At 49.3% G+C, this 14957-nt stretch overlaps 1 protein-coding gene across 1 annotated transcript in view; it reads right to left on the bottom strand.

Moving 5' to 3' along the window:
* Positions 1-1310: 1310 nt before the first annotated feature.
* The window catches only part of MORN5 (MORN repeat containing 5), a 39483-nt gene continuing 25836 nt past the window's right edge, over positions 1311-14957 (bottom strand). Inside the window, exon 5 of the mRNA XM_012508774.2 lies at positions 1311-1516. Within this exon, the coding sequence (XP_012364228.1) occupies positions 1470-1516 (47 nt within the window). The 3' untranslated portion in view covers positions 1311-1469. The remainder of the gene's footprint in view (positions 1517-14957) is intronic.

Below are 14957 nucleotides of genomic sequence, written 5' to 3'. Positions count from 1 at the left end.
GCAGCCCTGGTGAGCCAGGGGACAGAGCACAGGGGGTGACAGGATCTAGCAACCTCTAAGGAGGAACAGTTAGACAAAGATCCAGGATGCATATGGCCCATGTGTGGCCCTGGAACATGTTGTCGCTTCCTCTTCTGATTTTTAGCTGACAAATGTGACCTCCGGGATGATTTTGAGGAACGATTATATGCACCACTAACAAGTTGTTCTTTAAAGCAAACACATATTGAATACCTACTATGCGCCAGGTCCCCTACATGTATTATCTCATTTAACCACACAGCTACTGTATTGTTTTAAAGCATTATTATGACCATTTTTTATATGATACCAAAGCCACATTCTTTTTTTTTTTTTTTTTGAGACAGAGTTTCGCTGTGTCACCCAGGCTGGAGTACAATGGTGCAGTCTCGGCTCACTGCAACCTCCACCTCCCGTGTTCAAGCAATTCTCATGCCTCTGCCTCCCAAGTAGCTGGAATTACAGACACATGCCACTATGCCCGGCTAATTTTTGTATTTTTAGTAGAGATGGGGTTTCACCATGTCGGCCAGGCTGGTCTCGAACTCCTGGCCTCATGTGATCTGCCGGCCTCAGCCTCCCAAAGTGCTGGGATTATAGGTGTGAGCCACCACACCCGGCCTCCAAAGCCACATTCTTTCTATGGCACCATGCTGATTCTGTGCTTAGGCTATGAGGTTCAAATGGGGGAGCTGCCAAGAGGGAAAGACAGGTCTGAGTAATCATTCTTGGGCCTAACAAGCTTGTCCAACCCACCTTATTTTGTTGTTGTTGTTTTTCTGTTTTGTTTTGTTTTAGGCTTTCAGCAGCCTGAAGCCATAGTTTTTAGTTTCTGTCTCTAGTGATAAGCAGAAAAGAGGGATGAGGAAGGGGTTTCACTGGCCCAACCAGAAACAGAAACTAAGAACCCATGACTGCTGCAGGACTGGGCACAGTGATCAGGTCCTACTGCCCTCTGAGACCAAGCAAGTCACTCTGTCTCTCTGAACCTCAGATTCCCCATCTGCAAAAGCCTTCCCCTTGCAAGGCTGTTGTGAGGAGCGGAGATAATGCACACGCACTACCTGCACTGGTTAGTGCTCAATTACATCTATCTATGATTATAAAGAGATGGTTCTCAAACGTTCAGATGCATGAGAAATGCTGGGAATGCAAATTACTAGGTCCCATTCCCAGAGATTCTGATTGGGAGGTCTAGGGTGGGGCCTGGGAATATCTATAGCTCACAATTTTGTCCAGGTTAAATGATGCCCACTGAGAAACAATCTTTTAAGGAAAATACACTTGGGGCCACTGACTGCAGAAAGTCTTTATTCCTGAGTTAAAAGTCAGGTTCTAGAACTACAGCCTGTTCCCCCGGGGCAGCCAATGCCAGTAGCACAGATGGAAACTTCTGGTGGAGGCAGCCACAGAGTTCACAGCTCGGGCCTGTGACCCATGATCTCGTCCTAGCCCTTTGGACAGGTACGGGTGATCCACTCATGCTCGTCATCATCTGCAAGGAAAGAGGAAGAGCTGGTCATGCTTGGTGCTCGCTGGGACCTTTCCTGGCCTGGGGGGGTTCCCCAGGTGGGGCCTTGGGACTGGGATGGTCTGTCGATGGCCAGTCTGTGTAGCTTCGTGTGGGGAGGAACAGACTTTTCATTTACACTGAATTCCTCGGAGTGCCTGGTCTTGGGGAAATTGAACACAGAAGGGTTTCTAGCTGTGGGTGCTGCTGGCGGAGGCAAGCATGAGGCAGTCTGGCCACCCTAAGCTGGACTCATCTGACAGGCAGAGAGCAGCTGCTTCACAGTCGGGCACTTGCCTGGTCTGACAGCCCACACCCGGCAGCCCCAGGACAGCGGGTCTAGGCCTTGCCAGTGGTGCTGGGAGACAGAGTCCTGAGATTTTCATTTCCTTTCTAGGCTCTCCATTCTTGACCCTTTCAAGAACCCATGGTTTCTCCAGGGGACTAACACCCTCTTGTTTACTCCAGGCCTTTCAGTGGGGAACGGAGAGGGGCAGGAGCTCGCCGCTGTGCCCTGACAGCCCTAAATGCAGTGTCTCCTTAGTTTAATCTTCATGACCAACCACCCAATGGGCAAGCCTTCGTCACCATTTTACAGATGAACAAACAGAGGCTCACAGAGGTCAAGGCACTTGTCCACAGCCACAGGGTCAGTATGTGGGAGAGCTCAGACTAGAACCTAGGATTGTCCAGCTATAAAGCCTGTGCTGTTTTTTAAACCTCAAATAGAGACTTGAGTGAATCATATTCTTCAGTCCACAGCACGCTGCCATCATCTCTCTGTGCAAGACCCCTCCGTGGATTTACTTTATTTTCATTTTTCCTCCTTTTTCCTCCAAACCCACACTGGCCCCTCCTCCACCACTACAGGGACCTACTCCAATGATGGGATAGAGACCCCTCAAAATGCATGTTGCTCTGTAAAATATGTGCTGTTGTTTTGTGTACAAATGTGTTTTTAATTTACAGAAATGGCATTGTGCTGTGGCTTTCATTATGTCTCACAGCTTTCACTCAAGACCTATTCTTGTTGCTGTGTGTACATCCAGCTCTTTGCTTCTTACTGTTGCCTAATATTCCATGCTTGGCTTCCGTCATGTTTTCCTCTCCGTGCCGGTGGTGGATGCGGAGGTTGCCTGCAACTCCCACTACAAGGAACAATGCTGGGACAAGCGTTCTTGGCCACACCCCTTCATGGATACGTGGAGAATGTCTCTGGGGTTACATTCCTTCCAGAAGGAGGGTCAACGAGTCCTGCACATCCTTCCTGCACCATCCTTGCAGCTGCCCATGCTCTTTTCACACCACGCTGCCTTCTCCCTGCCTTCCTGCCTCTCCACCTTCCCACCACTCCTCCCTTCCCTTGGTGCCACTCCCTGCCTTTAACCAGTTCTCCTGAGGGCCAGAGCACTGGAGGAGTTCTTGCCTCCTCTCCTTACCCTATGTCTAGCCCAGTGCCTCCTGCCTAAGAGATGGGAGGATGGGTGTGTCCACCCTCCTTGGGTAACAAATGGCAGATGCTTGGGAACAAGGGCACTCCCTGAGAGCTGAAACACAGAGGGCCGGCGGAAAGCTTGCCTGAATCAGATCCTCTGCCAGGGATGCCTTCCTTTTTTGTGAAAGGCAGCAGACCCAGGGGCAGAGAGATGGAAGCTCACAGACAGCCTATGTGTGCTTGGTGCTTTGCAGACACTGTGTCTCATTGGATCTTTGTAACAGCCCAGTCGGGTAGGGGAGAGCCTTGTCCTAAGTCCATCGCCAGTGGATTCAAACCAAGGTTCACCAGGCTCTGCAGCCTGACCTCTCACCCTAGGGCAGATGTGAGCATGCCAGGAGCTGAGGCTGCCTCCACATCACTAACCACCTGCCCACCATTTCTTTACATGAGACCTAAGGAAAACGGCTTGCTGCCTGGCACACTCTGGCAAGCAGCCAGTGAGCCTCAGTTTCCTCTGGGGAGGCTGCCTGGGAGTCCCTGCTGAGGCTGGGAAATCCGGGGGTGGGGAAAGCAGCGATGATGTGTCAGCACACAAGGAGTTAAGCGCTGGTGGAGCCCACTTTTGCCACACTGTGAGCAGCCTGGTTGATAATTACAGTTCTGAAGTCTCCAGGCTATTCGAATCAGTGCAGCTGCAACCTCTTCAGCAGTAACCCCTGAAACCAGACAAACTGGGTGTATTGTGCTGAACCAGTCCTCAGGCCCCTCCCTGATCGTTAAAAATTGACAGCAATGGACTTAACAGCCCTCTTCACTACCCCTTTCACTCTCTACCTGGCTGTACAGCCACCAATTTGAATCACAGATGCCTCCCCTCCCAGCAGCTGCTCACCAACCCTCCCTCCGCCTTCCCTGTGCCTCTCTGCGGCTCCCCTGGCCCTGCCACGCCAGGGTGAGGCTGCGGAAGCACATTTCATCAATATTTAAAATGGAATTAAACCTGCAGCTTTGATTAATGCCTCCCAGATCCTGGGAGTTGTGATTACTATTTTGCAAATTGCAATTGTTGGAATATGTTAATATGATTGTCTGAGAACATCTTCACCTTCTCAGATAATTTCTCCCCTTTTTTGACAGGAGGGGAGAGGGAGAGGAGGGAGAAAAAAGATGGGGAAAAAAACACCCCACAAACTCTTTAATCAATTGTAAATTATTACCCTTGGCACAACTGCCAGTGGTGCAGAGAGATGGAAGATTTCTGGTTTGGTGCATTTATCTTAAAAATTTTTGGTTCCTGTTGGCCCGGTAATTCCACTCTGGGACACTATTCTTAAAGGGATAATCTATTTGTCTCGGAACTATTTAGAATCAGGAAAAAGGAAAATGTACATTTCTAAAAATGAAGGAATGATTATTTTGTTGTATATGCATTCATTTAACAAATAATTATGTGCCAGGCATCATGCTAGATTCGGGGAGGTGGATACTATAAGACACGTGAAGAGATATTTAGCAGCTACTGAAAATAATTGTTAGGAAGTTTGTATAGCAACATGGGAGAAATTTTTTTGATGTGATAATAAGCAAAAGAAAAAAGGCAAGGAGAGACAAGAAATAAAAGTAAACATAGTATATCCTATATAATAACTGTGCACAGAAGAAAAATTAAAGATAAATTGAAATGTGAATAATAGCCCTGCATAGTTGGACGAGAGAGTTTCTCTTTCTGCTTTTATTTCCCAAATCTTCTTTCACTAATGGATATTGACAAAATAAAAAAAATTAAAATAATTATTGGCTTTTGCCGGGCGTGGTGGCTCATGACTGTAATCCCAGCACTTTGGGAGACTGAGGTGGGTGGATCACGAGGTCAAGACATCAAGGCCATCCTGGCCAACATGGTGAAACCCCGTCTCTACAAAAATACAAAACTTAGGCGGGCATGGTGGTGGGTGCCTGTAGTCCCAGCTACTTGGGAGGCTGAGGCAGGAGAATCACTTGAACCCAGGAGGCAGAGGTTGCAGTGAGCCGAGATTGCGCCACTGCACTCCAGCATGGTGACAGAGCGAGACTCTGTCTCAAAAAAAAAAAAAAAAAATTGGCTTTTTTCCTACCCTCCAATTTAATGTCTTGGTAACTTCATGCATTTTGTTAATTGAAATAAGATATTTCAGCTGGGCGCAGTGGCTCATAACTGTACTCCCAACACTTTGGGAGGCCGAGGTGGACAGATTGCTTGAGCCTGGGAGTTTTAATCCAGCCTGGGCAACATGGCAAAACCTCTTCTCTACAAAAAATAGAAAAATTAGCTGGGCATGGTGGCAAGCGCCTGTGGTCCCAGCTACTCGGGAGGTTGATATGAGAGGATTACCTGAGCCTGGGGTGGTTGAGGCTGCGGGGAGCTGTGATCGCCTGGGTGACAGAGTTGAGACCCTGTCTCTAAATAAATAAATAAATAAATAAATAAATAAAATAAAATTTCTAGGTTCCTAGAAATACCAACAGTTTTCTTGAACTCCTGAAAAGCAAAAAAACCTTGCATAAAGATACTAGTAAAAATGCATAAAAATCAGAATAGACAAATCCATGCAGGAGAATTCCAAGTAATTTATGTACTCTGCCCTCAAAGAGTTGCAGCAAAAATCCCCACTTCTGAAGCCTGGCTGTGCATAGTGACTTTCAAAGAGTACAGTATGGAAAGGGAGCAGGGGAAAGTAACTTTATAATGGAGAAACCTCACAAACACTACCTCAGCCAGGTGATCAAGGTTAACAGCAACATTGGTAAGTCATGGTGACAGTCTGGACCCTTGATAGGATGCGATGAAAATGACACTTTACTTCTGTGACCTTCCTCCCAAACCCACAACTCCAATCTAATCATGAGAAAAAACATCAGACAGATTCCAGTTGAGGGGCATCCTACAAAATATCTGACCAGTACTCCCCAAAACTGTCACCAAAAACAAGGAAAGCCTAAGAAACAGCTATCCCCCAGTGGAGCCTAAGGAGACAGGATGGGATCTTGCAACAGAAAATGGACATTAGGAAAAGGCATCTGTAAAAAGTGTGGGCTTTAGTGAATCATAGCATCAATATTAGTTCACTAATTGTGACAGATGTGCCATCCAATGTAAGACAGTCATAACAGGGAAATTAAGCGTGGAGTATGTTGACAACTCTGTACTATCTTTGCGAGAATTCTGTTAATTTAACTGCTTCCAAATAAACAGTTTAAGAAATACATGAAAACCGAGTGTGGTCCCTAAAAGGTGAGATTCTCATGTACTCTAAGAGGAGTAGACATCCCTTCACAGACCCAGGCAACCAGATTGACGTCATTCACTCCCTTTTCTTTCATGGTCCCCTCAGATCACAATTTTTGAATCTATACTTATTTGCCTTTTTTCTTTTTTTGAGATGGAGTTTTTGCTCTGTCGCCCAGGCTAGAGTGCAAGGGTGCGATCTTGGCTCACTGCAGCCTCCAACTCCCGGGTTCAAGCAATTCTCCTGCCTCAGCCTCCCGAGTAGTTGGGATCACAGGCGCATGCCACCACACCTGGCTAGTTTTTGTATTTTTAGTAGAGATGGGGTTTCACCATGTTGGCCAGGCTGGTTTCAAACTCTTGACCTCAGGTGATCCGCCCACCTCGGCCTCTTAAAGTGTTGGGATTACAGGCGTGGGCCACCGCGCCCGGCTTGCATATTTTCTTATATAATGTTTTTCTCTCCCATTAGACTGTAAGCTCTCAATGCAGGGACCATGTTTGATTTGTTGACCACTAGACCCAGCATACAGTAGGTGCTTAATAAATACTGTCCCAGATGAAGTCTGGAATAAGCCTTTTTCATTCTGACTTGTGTCAGTTGCCATCAACAAACATTCCCTATGCACCCCCTTCTCGGCATCCAGGTCTCAACTCAAATGTCACCTTCTCAATGACCCTAATCTAACCGTCTCCACTCACAGTCACTCCATCTTGTCTTCATTTTATTTTTTCCATAGCATAAGCCACTCCCTGCATATGTATTTGTTTACATGCATGTTGTCTGTCTCCCTATCCAGACTGTAAGCTCCAGTGAGACCAGAAACCCTGCCTGCTTGTTCACTATCATATCCTAGTGCTTAGGAGAGCGTCTGGCACATAGTAGGTTCTCAGTTGATAGCTTTTGAATTAATGAACGAATTGGCAAGCCCAATCCTGTGGCCAGCCCTGTGGCCAGTGTTAGGGACAGATGGGACTGAGACCAGCAGTGAGCGCTGCCAGGACCCAGGTGCACTTCAGGTTTAGGTCTGTCTATCTTTGGGGCTGAAAGATGTCTTTATTACGGTTCTGAAGCTTTGGAAGTGACCTTGCTGCCAGCTGCACGCCCTGCCCTCATAGGTCATTAGGATAATTGGGCTTTTTATAGAGAAGAAAAGAAACGTATTGCAAGAGACACCCCAAATCTGACCATGGGCTACCCCAGTGAAAAACTTCCCTGAAAAGGCTCCCTACTCCTTAGCCTGGCCTTCAAGGTTGCCAGATCCCCCTGCTTCCCAGGCCTACTTCCCTCCCCGCTTCCCTCCCAGCTCCCCTCGCACTGTAAAATGCAGCCACCGGAGGAACTGCCGTAGTCCATGTGCATGCTCACCAGTGCCTCTGTGCCTTTGCATATGCTGTTCCCAAGGGACCACCCTTCCTCCTTCAGGACCTGGCTTGGGTTCAGGGCCTCTCAGAACACAACAGAGACCCAAGGTACTTTCCATTTTGTAGTATTAGTGTATATAAAATTGAAAACAGGCCTAAGCAAAGTGATAACAATTATAGTATAGTTTAAACATTTATATTTGACAAATTACTACTTTTTTTTTTCTTTTTTGAGACGGAGTCTCGCTCTGTCGCCAGGCTGGAGTGCAGTGGTGCAATCTCAGTTCACTGCAACCCCCGCCTCCCAGGTTCAAGCAATTCTCCTGCCTCAGTCTCCAGAGTAGCCGGGACTACAGGCATGCGCCACCACGCCCAGCTAATTTTTGTATTTTTAGTAGAGATGGGATTTCACCATGTTGGCCAGGATGATCTCGATCTCTTGACCTCATGATCCACCCGCCTTGGCCTCCCACAGTGCTGGGATTATAGGTGTGAGCCACAGCACCCGGCGGACAAATTGCTGCTTTTAACACAAACAACCAAATGTAATGTGAGTGTATTATTCTAGGATTTCTTCCAAAAAAGTATAAGTTCATAGTGTGCTGAGGCACTACGGTCAGGAAAGGGGGTGTGAATTTTGAGTTGTCTGATGAACAGGGTCACAATCCATACTTAAAGCCCCCATGAATGTGTGGGCTGGGCTTCATACTCTCTTGGCTGTCCCCTACCCCCACAGACCCTGCCCGGATGTTAGCCTTCCCTGAGCCGAGGTCACAGTGTTCGTCGTGGTCACCCCCTCCAGCCTGTACCATTTACTTTTGATGGTCAGGGCCCAGCACAGATCCAGCACTTAAAGTATTTCATAAGTACATGGTGAATAATGAATAAAGAAATGTAAATTTGGGGACATAAAAGCAACAGGTTTACCCTGTGGGGTTTTGACAAAGGGGGAAGAATTTCTTCCCCACCCTGGGCAAACGGAGCTCGTGAGAGGGCAAGGCAGGCACGCCAAGGGCAAGTCCAAGACCGCCAGCTGCTGGTTCCTTTTGTGACTTGGGGCAATAGATTGGGCAGCCCTACCACATGGAGAGGCTGGGTTGTGTGGGGTCATACCTGGGCACTAACCCCACTCAGGAAGCTCAAAGCCTGGCTGGCCTGGGACTTGTCTCTCAGTGAAGGCAGGGAGGAGCTGACCTGTACAGGGCACAGCTGTGCCGGGTCTGCTGAGCTGTGCCCAGGTCACCGGGTGACATTAGTGCAGCCTGCAGGTCAGTGCACAGCTGGGGGAAAAAAGAGATCCTGAAAGTCTCAGAACAGCTGCAAGGAAATATCAGCTCTTCAGAGGATTAGCAGGGAGGGGGCAGTGTGGCATGATGGTTAAGAGCTTAGGGCATTGGAACTCTGTGTCACTAGCTCACAGACCTTGAGCAAGTGGCCTCACACCTCCCTAGGTCTCATTTCCTCATCTACAAAGATGCCTGTCTTGAAGGCTTGCATGAGGACCAAGTGAGATCATTCCTGAAAAAGGTTAGCACAGCACTTGGTGCACAGGAAATGCCAAAAACCAAAAGAAACGCCAAAAGTTATCTTGTGAAGGTAGGACTTCAGGGCTCATGTGGCAACACAGCAAAGACTAGAAGGAGTTCTGGAGCCGAACAAGCCTGGATCCGATGCTGAGCCACCGACTCGCTGGGTGATTCTGGACATGTCACTCCCCTCTCTGAGCCACCCTCCTCGCCTTTGTAGCAGGTTTCACCAGACTTTCTGCAGAGGGCAGAATGAGGACTGACCAGGATGAACGGCACTCGGTGGGCACCCAGAGATGGAAGCTACAGTCACCATTGTGATAGGTCTTTCATTCCCGAACTGGATGCCCGTAAGGGAGCATCCTTAAGGGACTCACTCAGGACACCCCCAGGACTTCTGGTTCCCTGCCAGGATGGAGGGGGAGCCCGCGGGAGGAGGAGGTCTTCACATGAGGATCACTACCGTAAGGATCAAGGGCCACAGCTCAGCTAATAATTTTTGTTCAAAGTCAGCAGGGCAAGCCAGGGCAGGCAAGCCCAGGGCAGGCAGGCCCAGGGAAGGCAGGCAGGTGGATTGGGGTCACTGCACACCCACAGGCTGGGCTCTGCCTGCTCTTGGCACGCCTTTGGGCTGGGCACACCTGTGGTCACTGCTGCTATGCAGCTTCCACCCTGTGTGAGTGAGGGGGCTGGGATGGGGACTAGGGAAGGGAGGAGACCAAGATGAAACAAAGCGTCTGCCTTGGGAGAGTGGCAGAGCTCACACTGGCCGGGCACTTAGGAGGTGCCCAGCTCCACGTGTACGTGGGGGGCTACACTCATCCTCTCCTCAGTGAGTGAGATGAGGCTGTCTCCACTTAAGATGAGGAAACTGATGGGTGAAATTATTTGCCCCAAATCCTTCCATCAGGGCAGAGGGAAAGGCTCAGTGTGTCTGGCCCCAGAGTTACGCTCAGTGAAGCTGCGAGTGTGTGCACAAACACAGGTGTGTGTGTATTTCCATCCAACTGCTCTCACACCAGCATAAGCGTGAAGAGGTGTGTGTGAGTGTGGGAGTGGCTACAGCTGAGGGGAGGTGTGCATTAGTGTGTGGCTCATGTGACTGGCTGAGTGTGGCAGGATGTGAGTCCCTAAAGTCTCAGTGTGTGTCATCACATGCAGAAGGCAGAGGCACTTCCAACCCACAGAGACAGCCCAGGGCTCATGCCGAATGCCAGGGTGGCAGTGAGCACAGGGCTGAGGCAGGCCTTGGGGGAAGGAAGCTTCTGTCATAGGGGCTGTCATCTTTTGCGGGGGGTCTAGGCCCATCCTCAGAGGACTCCAGGCTGGGATGGGGGGTGCACTGCAAAGCAGGCTCCCCAGCTTGTGGGCACCTATGGGTCCCATCCAACGCCCTGCCACACCCTCTGTGCAAATGCAGCCTACGTGAGCTGGCGGGGCAGGGCCATGGCAGTGCCACAGTGAGGGCAGCAATGCCCAGGCATCCCCATCACCACTCCTGACAAGAAAGAGTCTTTGAACTTTGCTGGCAGTGGTGGTGGCCAGAGGCCAAGGCCACAGCATTGTCAATATTGACTGAGGAGTCATTGCCTAGGCAAAGCCTGCCACGGGGTGGGGAGGTGGAAGGCCTTGGGCCTGCTCCGGCTTTTCCCCGTAGAAGAGCATCTTCTGGGCTGGGCGGAGGGCTGGGCCAAGCACCCACAAGCTTCTCAAGGCCTATTCAAATGTAAAAGCCTTAGAAAAAGATGATTGGCTCTAAATAGAAAAAAAGAGAAACTACAAAACTGAAATTAATAAATGTTATAATTAAGGTATTCAGACTTAATTATTAAATTTAGAAATCAAAACAATTTTATTACACTTGAAATCCATTTGTAGGCTCAATTTCCTCATTTTTTGAGAATTCTCCAGTATGCATGACTCTCAGGAAATCAAGGCCAATTGTTAAAGACTCGTAGTAAAGCAGTTTACCAAGCAACAGCAACATTTTTATATTTAATGTGGGATTTATATTTCATGTGGATACACTTTGTTTTAATATGTGGAAATAATTGAGGTGGGGTCTCCAAGGTTAGGCCTAAGGCTGGATTTAGGACTATCTCTGGGATGGGGCAAAGTCAGGGCAAGGAATATAGCTGCCTCATATTAGGAAGTACTTCCGTGAGCAAGGTGCCATGCCTGGCACTTTGCATGCCTGCCATCATGCAATCCTCATTAACATCTGTGTATGCACAGCTGGTGTTGTCTCAGGGGGAGCCTTAGGTGCTCCAGTTGATGGGTGAGGGGAAAAGTTCCCATAGTCATAATGACCCTTGGAAATCTCTTAGGAAGGTCCCATGCTGGAGATGGACATCTCACTAAGTGCCACACAGCCAGACTTCTTATTTTTAAAAATTTTTTACAGGCCAGGCGCGGTGGCTCACGCCTGTAATCCCAGCACTTTGGGAGGCCGAGGCAGGCAGATCACGAGGTCAGGAGATCAAGGCCATCCTGGCTAACACGGTGAAACCCTGTCTCTACTAAAAATACAAAAAATTAGCCAGGCGTCGTGGCGGGCACCTGTAGTCCTAGCTACTCAGGAGGCTGAGGCAGGAGAATGGCGTGAACCCAGGAGGCAGAGCTTGCAGTGAGCCGAGATTGTGCCACTGCACTCCAGCCTGGGCGACAGAGCAAGACTCTGTCTCAAAAAAAGAAAAAAGAAAAAATTTTTTATAGACAGGGGGTCTCATTCTGTCACCCAGGCTGTAGTGCACGGTGTGATCATGGCTTACTGTAGCCTCTGATCTCCTGGGTTCAAGAGATCCTCCTACCTCAGCTTCCTGAGTGGCTGAACTCCAGGCATGCCACCACCCCTGGCTAATTTTTAAAAATCTTTTTTTGTAGAGATGGGGTCTCGGATTGTTGTCCAGGCTGGTCTTGAACTCCTGGCTTCAAGCAATCCTCCCACCTTAGCCTCCCAAGGTGCTGGGATTACAGGCACACCATGCCTGGCCCACATAGCCAGTCTTCTGACAATTGTTAGAGAGTTTGCCTTGCTGTTGAGGTCCAGATGCATATGAGTAGTGTTTATGGGTGACACTGATCAAAACATACGTATCTTTTTTTTTTTTTTCCCCAGATGGAGTCTCGCTCTGTCACCCAGGCTGGGGTGCAGTGACGCGATCTTGGCTCACTGCAACCTCCATTTCCCAGGTTCAAGTGATTCTCCTGTCTCAGCCTCCCAAGTAGCTGGGATTACAGGCACCCGCCACCACACCTGGCTAATTTTTGTATTTTTTGTAGAGACAGGGTTTCACCATGTTGGCCAAGCTAGTCTTGAACTCCTGACCTCAAGTGATCCACCCACCTCAGCCTCCCAAAGTGCTAGGATTACAGGCTTGAGCCACCATGTCCAGGTACATATCTTTAAATGCTAGAGTCATCCTCTGTAGCAAGGTGCTCCCAGGACATGAGGCACACAGGGATGGAGATGACTGATGCAGTGTCCTCATATTTGCTGCAGAACGCATGTGTGCTGAATGGAGAGGGGATGCAAAATCACCAACACTGTTGATGTTGCTGTTCTTCCTGTTTCCTGGTGCCCTCTTTTCTTTTTGAGCACTTATAATTGAATCCATGTTCACTAAACATGTTCATGACGCCTAGCTGCTGTCCTAAGGCAGCTCAGAGGAACCAAGTGCCATGGCCAAGGTCACTCTATTGGCCTGACCCCACAGCCTCTGCGTTGACCCTCTGCTCCTTTTGGCCCCTAATCCCTGGCTGCACGTGGACAATGGACTGAAGGGGCCCTGGCAGTCGGGAGCTTGTTGTCCAGTCGGCAAATGTTGAGGGCTGAATTAAGACTAGAGCAGTAGCAACAGTCAGCAGGGATGTTAAGGAGGAATCTGCAGAAGTCTTTGACAGACCAGAACTCACAGAATCGTCACAGCGGCCGTGGAAAGACAATGTCCTTACCTCTTTTACAGGGGAGGCTACTGAGGCTCAGAAGTGAAGGTGTCTGCCCGAGCTCACCCAGCTCATGTGAGTGGGTGCAGGGTGATAGCCAAGTCTGTCTTCAGAGCTGCAGCCTTGACCACTACCCACTTCCCTATGGAACTCTTCTGCAACTCCCGTCTTTACTCCTCACCGGCTGAAGGACTGAAGCTAAACTCCCTAACCTGCTATTCAAGGTTCTCTCCAGCCCACACTGGGTCCCTCTGCCTTGAATGCCCCGCTGAGACCTACTCCTCCATACTCATCAAAGTCCAGTCTGAGGCCTCCTTGACACCTTCCCCACCCCCCAACACACAAGCTTCTCAGCTGCTCCATCCGGAGCACCCTGTACCTCTGCATCCCTCTGGACATTTGCCCATATTGCTCCTTCCCTTCCATGCAGCAGAATCCACCTCTCATCCTTTTAGGTCTAGCCAACTCCATCTTTTCCAGGACACCATCTGGACGGCTTGGGACACACTGATGCTCTTCTCTGTGTGTGTAGCACACTGTGAATGTAGCTCCTAGCACCACTGAAATAGGGATACTCCCAGTTTTCTGGAAAGAATCTCATATTTGATATTTAAAATTAAACATCCTAGGGAATATAGAATTGTGTTGGACTGCTTCCTATGCTTTTTTATGGTTTATGTTATTTCGATTCCTAAGCTATATTTTGAGGGGTGGGAGTTTCTTCACAGTCTTTCGAACATTTAGGCTCCCTAAAGGGCCCAGGCCTCTATCCAGAGAACACCCACCCCAGTCCTGTGACTGTCTATTTATGTATATGTTCCCTCTAGCCCTGCACTGGTTTTGGTGGGGACCAGGCACTGGGTCTGATCCCCAAGTGAAACCCTGGTGGATGCAGGGGCTCAACAAAGGCCTGTGTCTAGGGGGAGCTTAGAGGGCCTAAGGCTCTAGGTGCATAAGAAATGATGAGGATGATGGGGGCATGTCCACAACGGAATGCCAGGGGCTGGGTAGAGAGATCAGAAAACCACAGGCCTCTAGTCCAGTCTTGAAATTAGAATTAAAAGCAGATGGGAGGAGGCCAGACTGCAGTTTGCCATGGAAACACTGGCTCCTGCCTTTGGGATGTGGAGTTAAGGAGGCCCCTGCTTTTCACCTTTTCATCCTGGGTATAAAAGGAATCACGACTGTGATTGTCAACATGCACCAGGTGCTTCTTTCGGGCCAGCCGCTGTTCTTGCTGGAGTGTGTCATCTCACCTCATGCGTGTCATCTCACTTCAGGCCACAGCCCTGGAAGGGAGGTCTATTTCTGTCCCCATTTTTTCAGGTGAAGAAACTGAAGCTCAGAGAAGTTAAGGGCCTAGCTCAAGGTCACGCAGCTGGTGAATGGCAGCGTTGGGATCTGCTTGCAGATCTGGCTGGCTCTAAATACCTGTCTGTGACCCTGTCCGCCTCTCCTGGACCTGAGGGGTTTCAGTCAACAGTGCTGAGTTCCAGAGCTTGGGCTGAGAAAGAGAGCAGGTTCCGGCCTCATAGGGTCTGGCTTTCCACTCACTTCTATTAAAGGAGACAAAACAAACCATTACAGCGCTGGCCCGGGTTGACTCCAGCCATGGAAGGGGAAGCTGTGTCCCTCAAATGTCTCCAGGAGGCTGCTGTGGGGGAGTCGGGGGGCGGCAGGGGAGGAATTGTTACCAGAATCTGATGGGCACCATGGCTGGAAGGGGAATTTCCAGGGCCTTTGGAACTGGGGTGGGGAAAGAGGATGGCAATGGGCAATTCCTGCAGTCCAGGGAGAGGCAGCAAGCTGGGCAGGCTGTTATTCCTAGAGCAAAGGTCCTGACAGGGCTGTATGGATGGCTTCCAAGTGGCCAATCCCGCCCTCTGT

The sequence above is a fragment of the Nomascus leucogenys genome, chromosome 8 (assembly GCF_006542625.1).
Source record: "Nomascus leucogenys isolate Asia chromosome 8, Asia_NLE_v1, whole genome shotgun sequence".
Taxonomy (NCBI): domain Eukaryota; kingdom Metazoa; phylum Chordata; class Mammalia; order Primates; family Hylobatidae; genus Nomascus; species Nomascus leucogenys.
The sequence above is the reverse complement of the archived record's forward strand: the minus strand, read 5'-3'. Positions and strand labels throughout refer to the sequence as shown.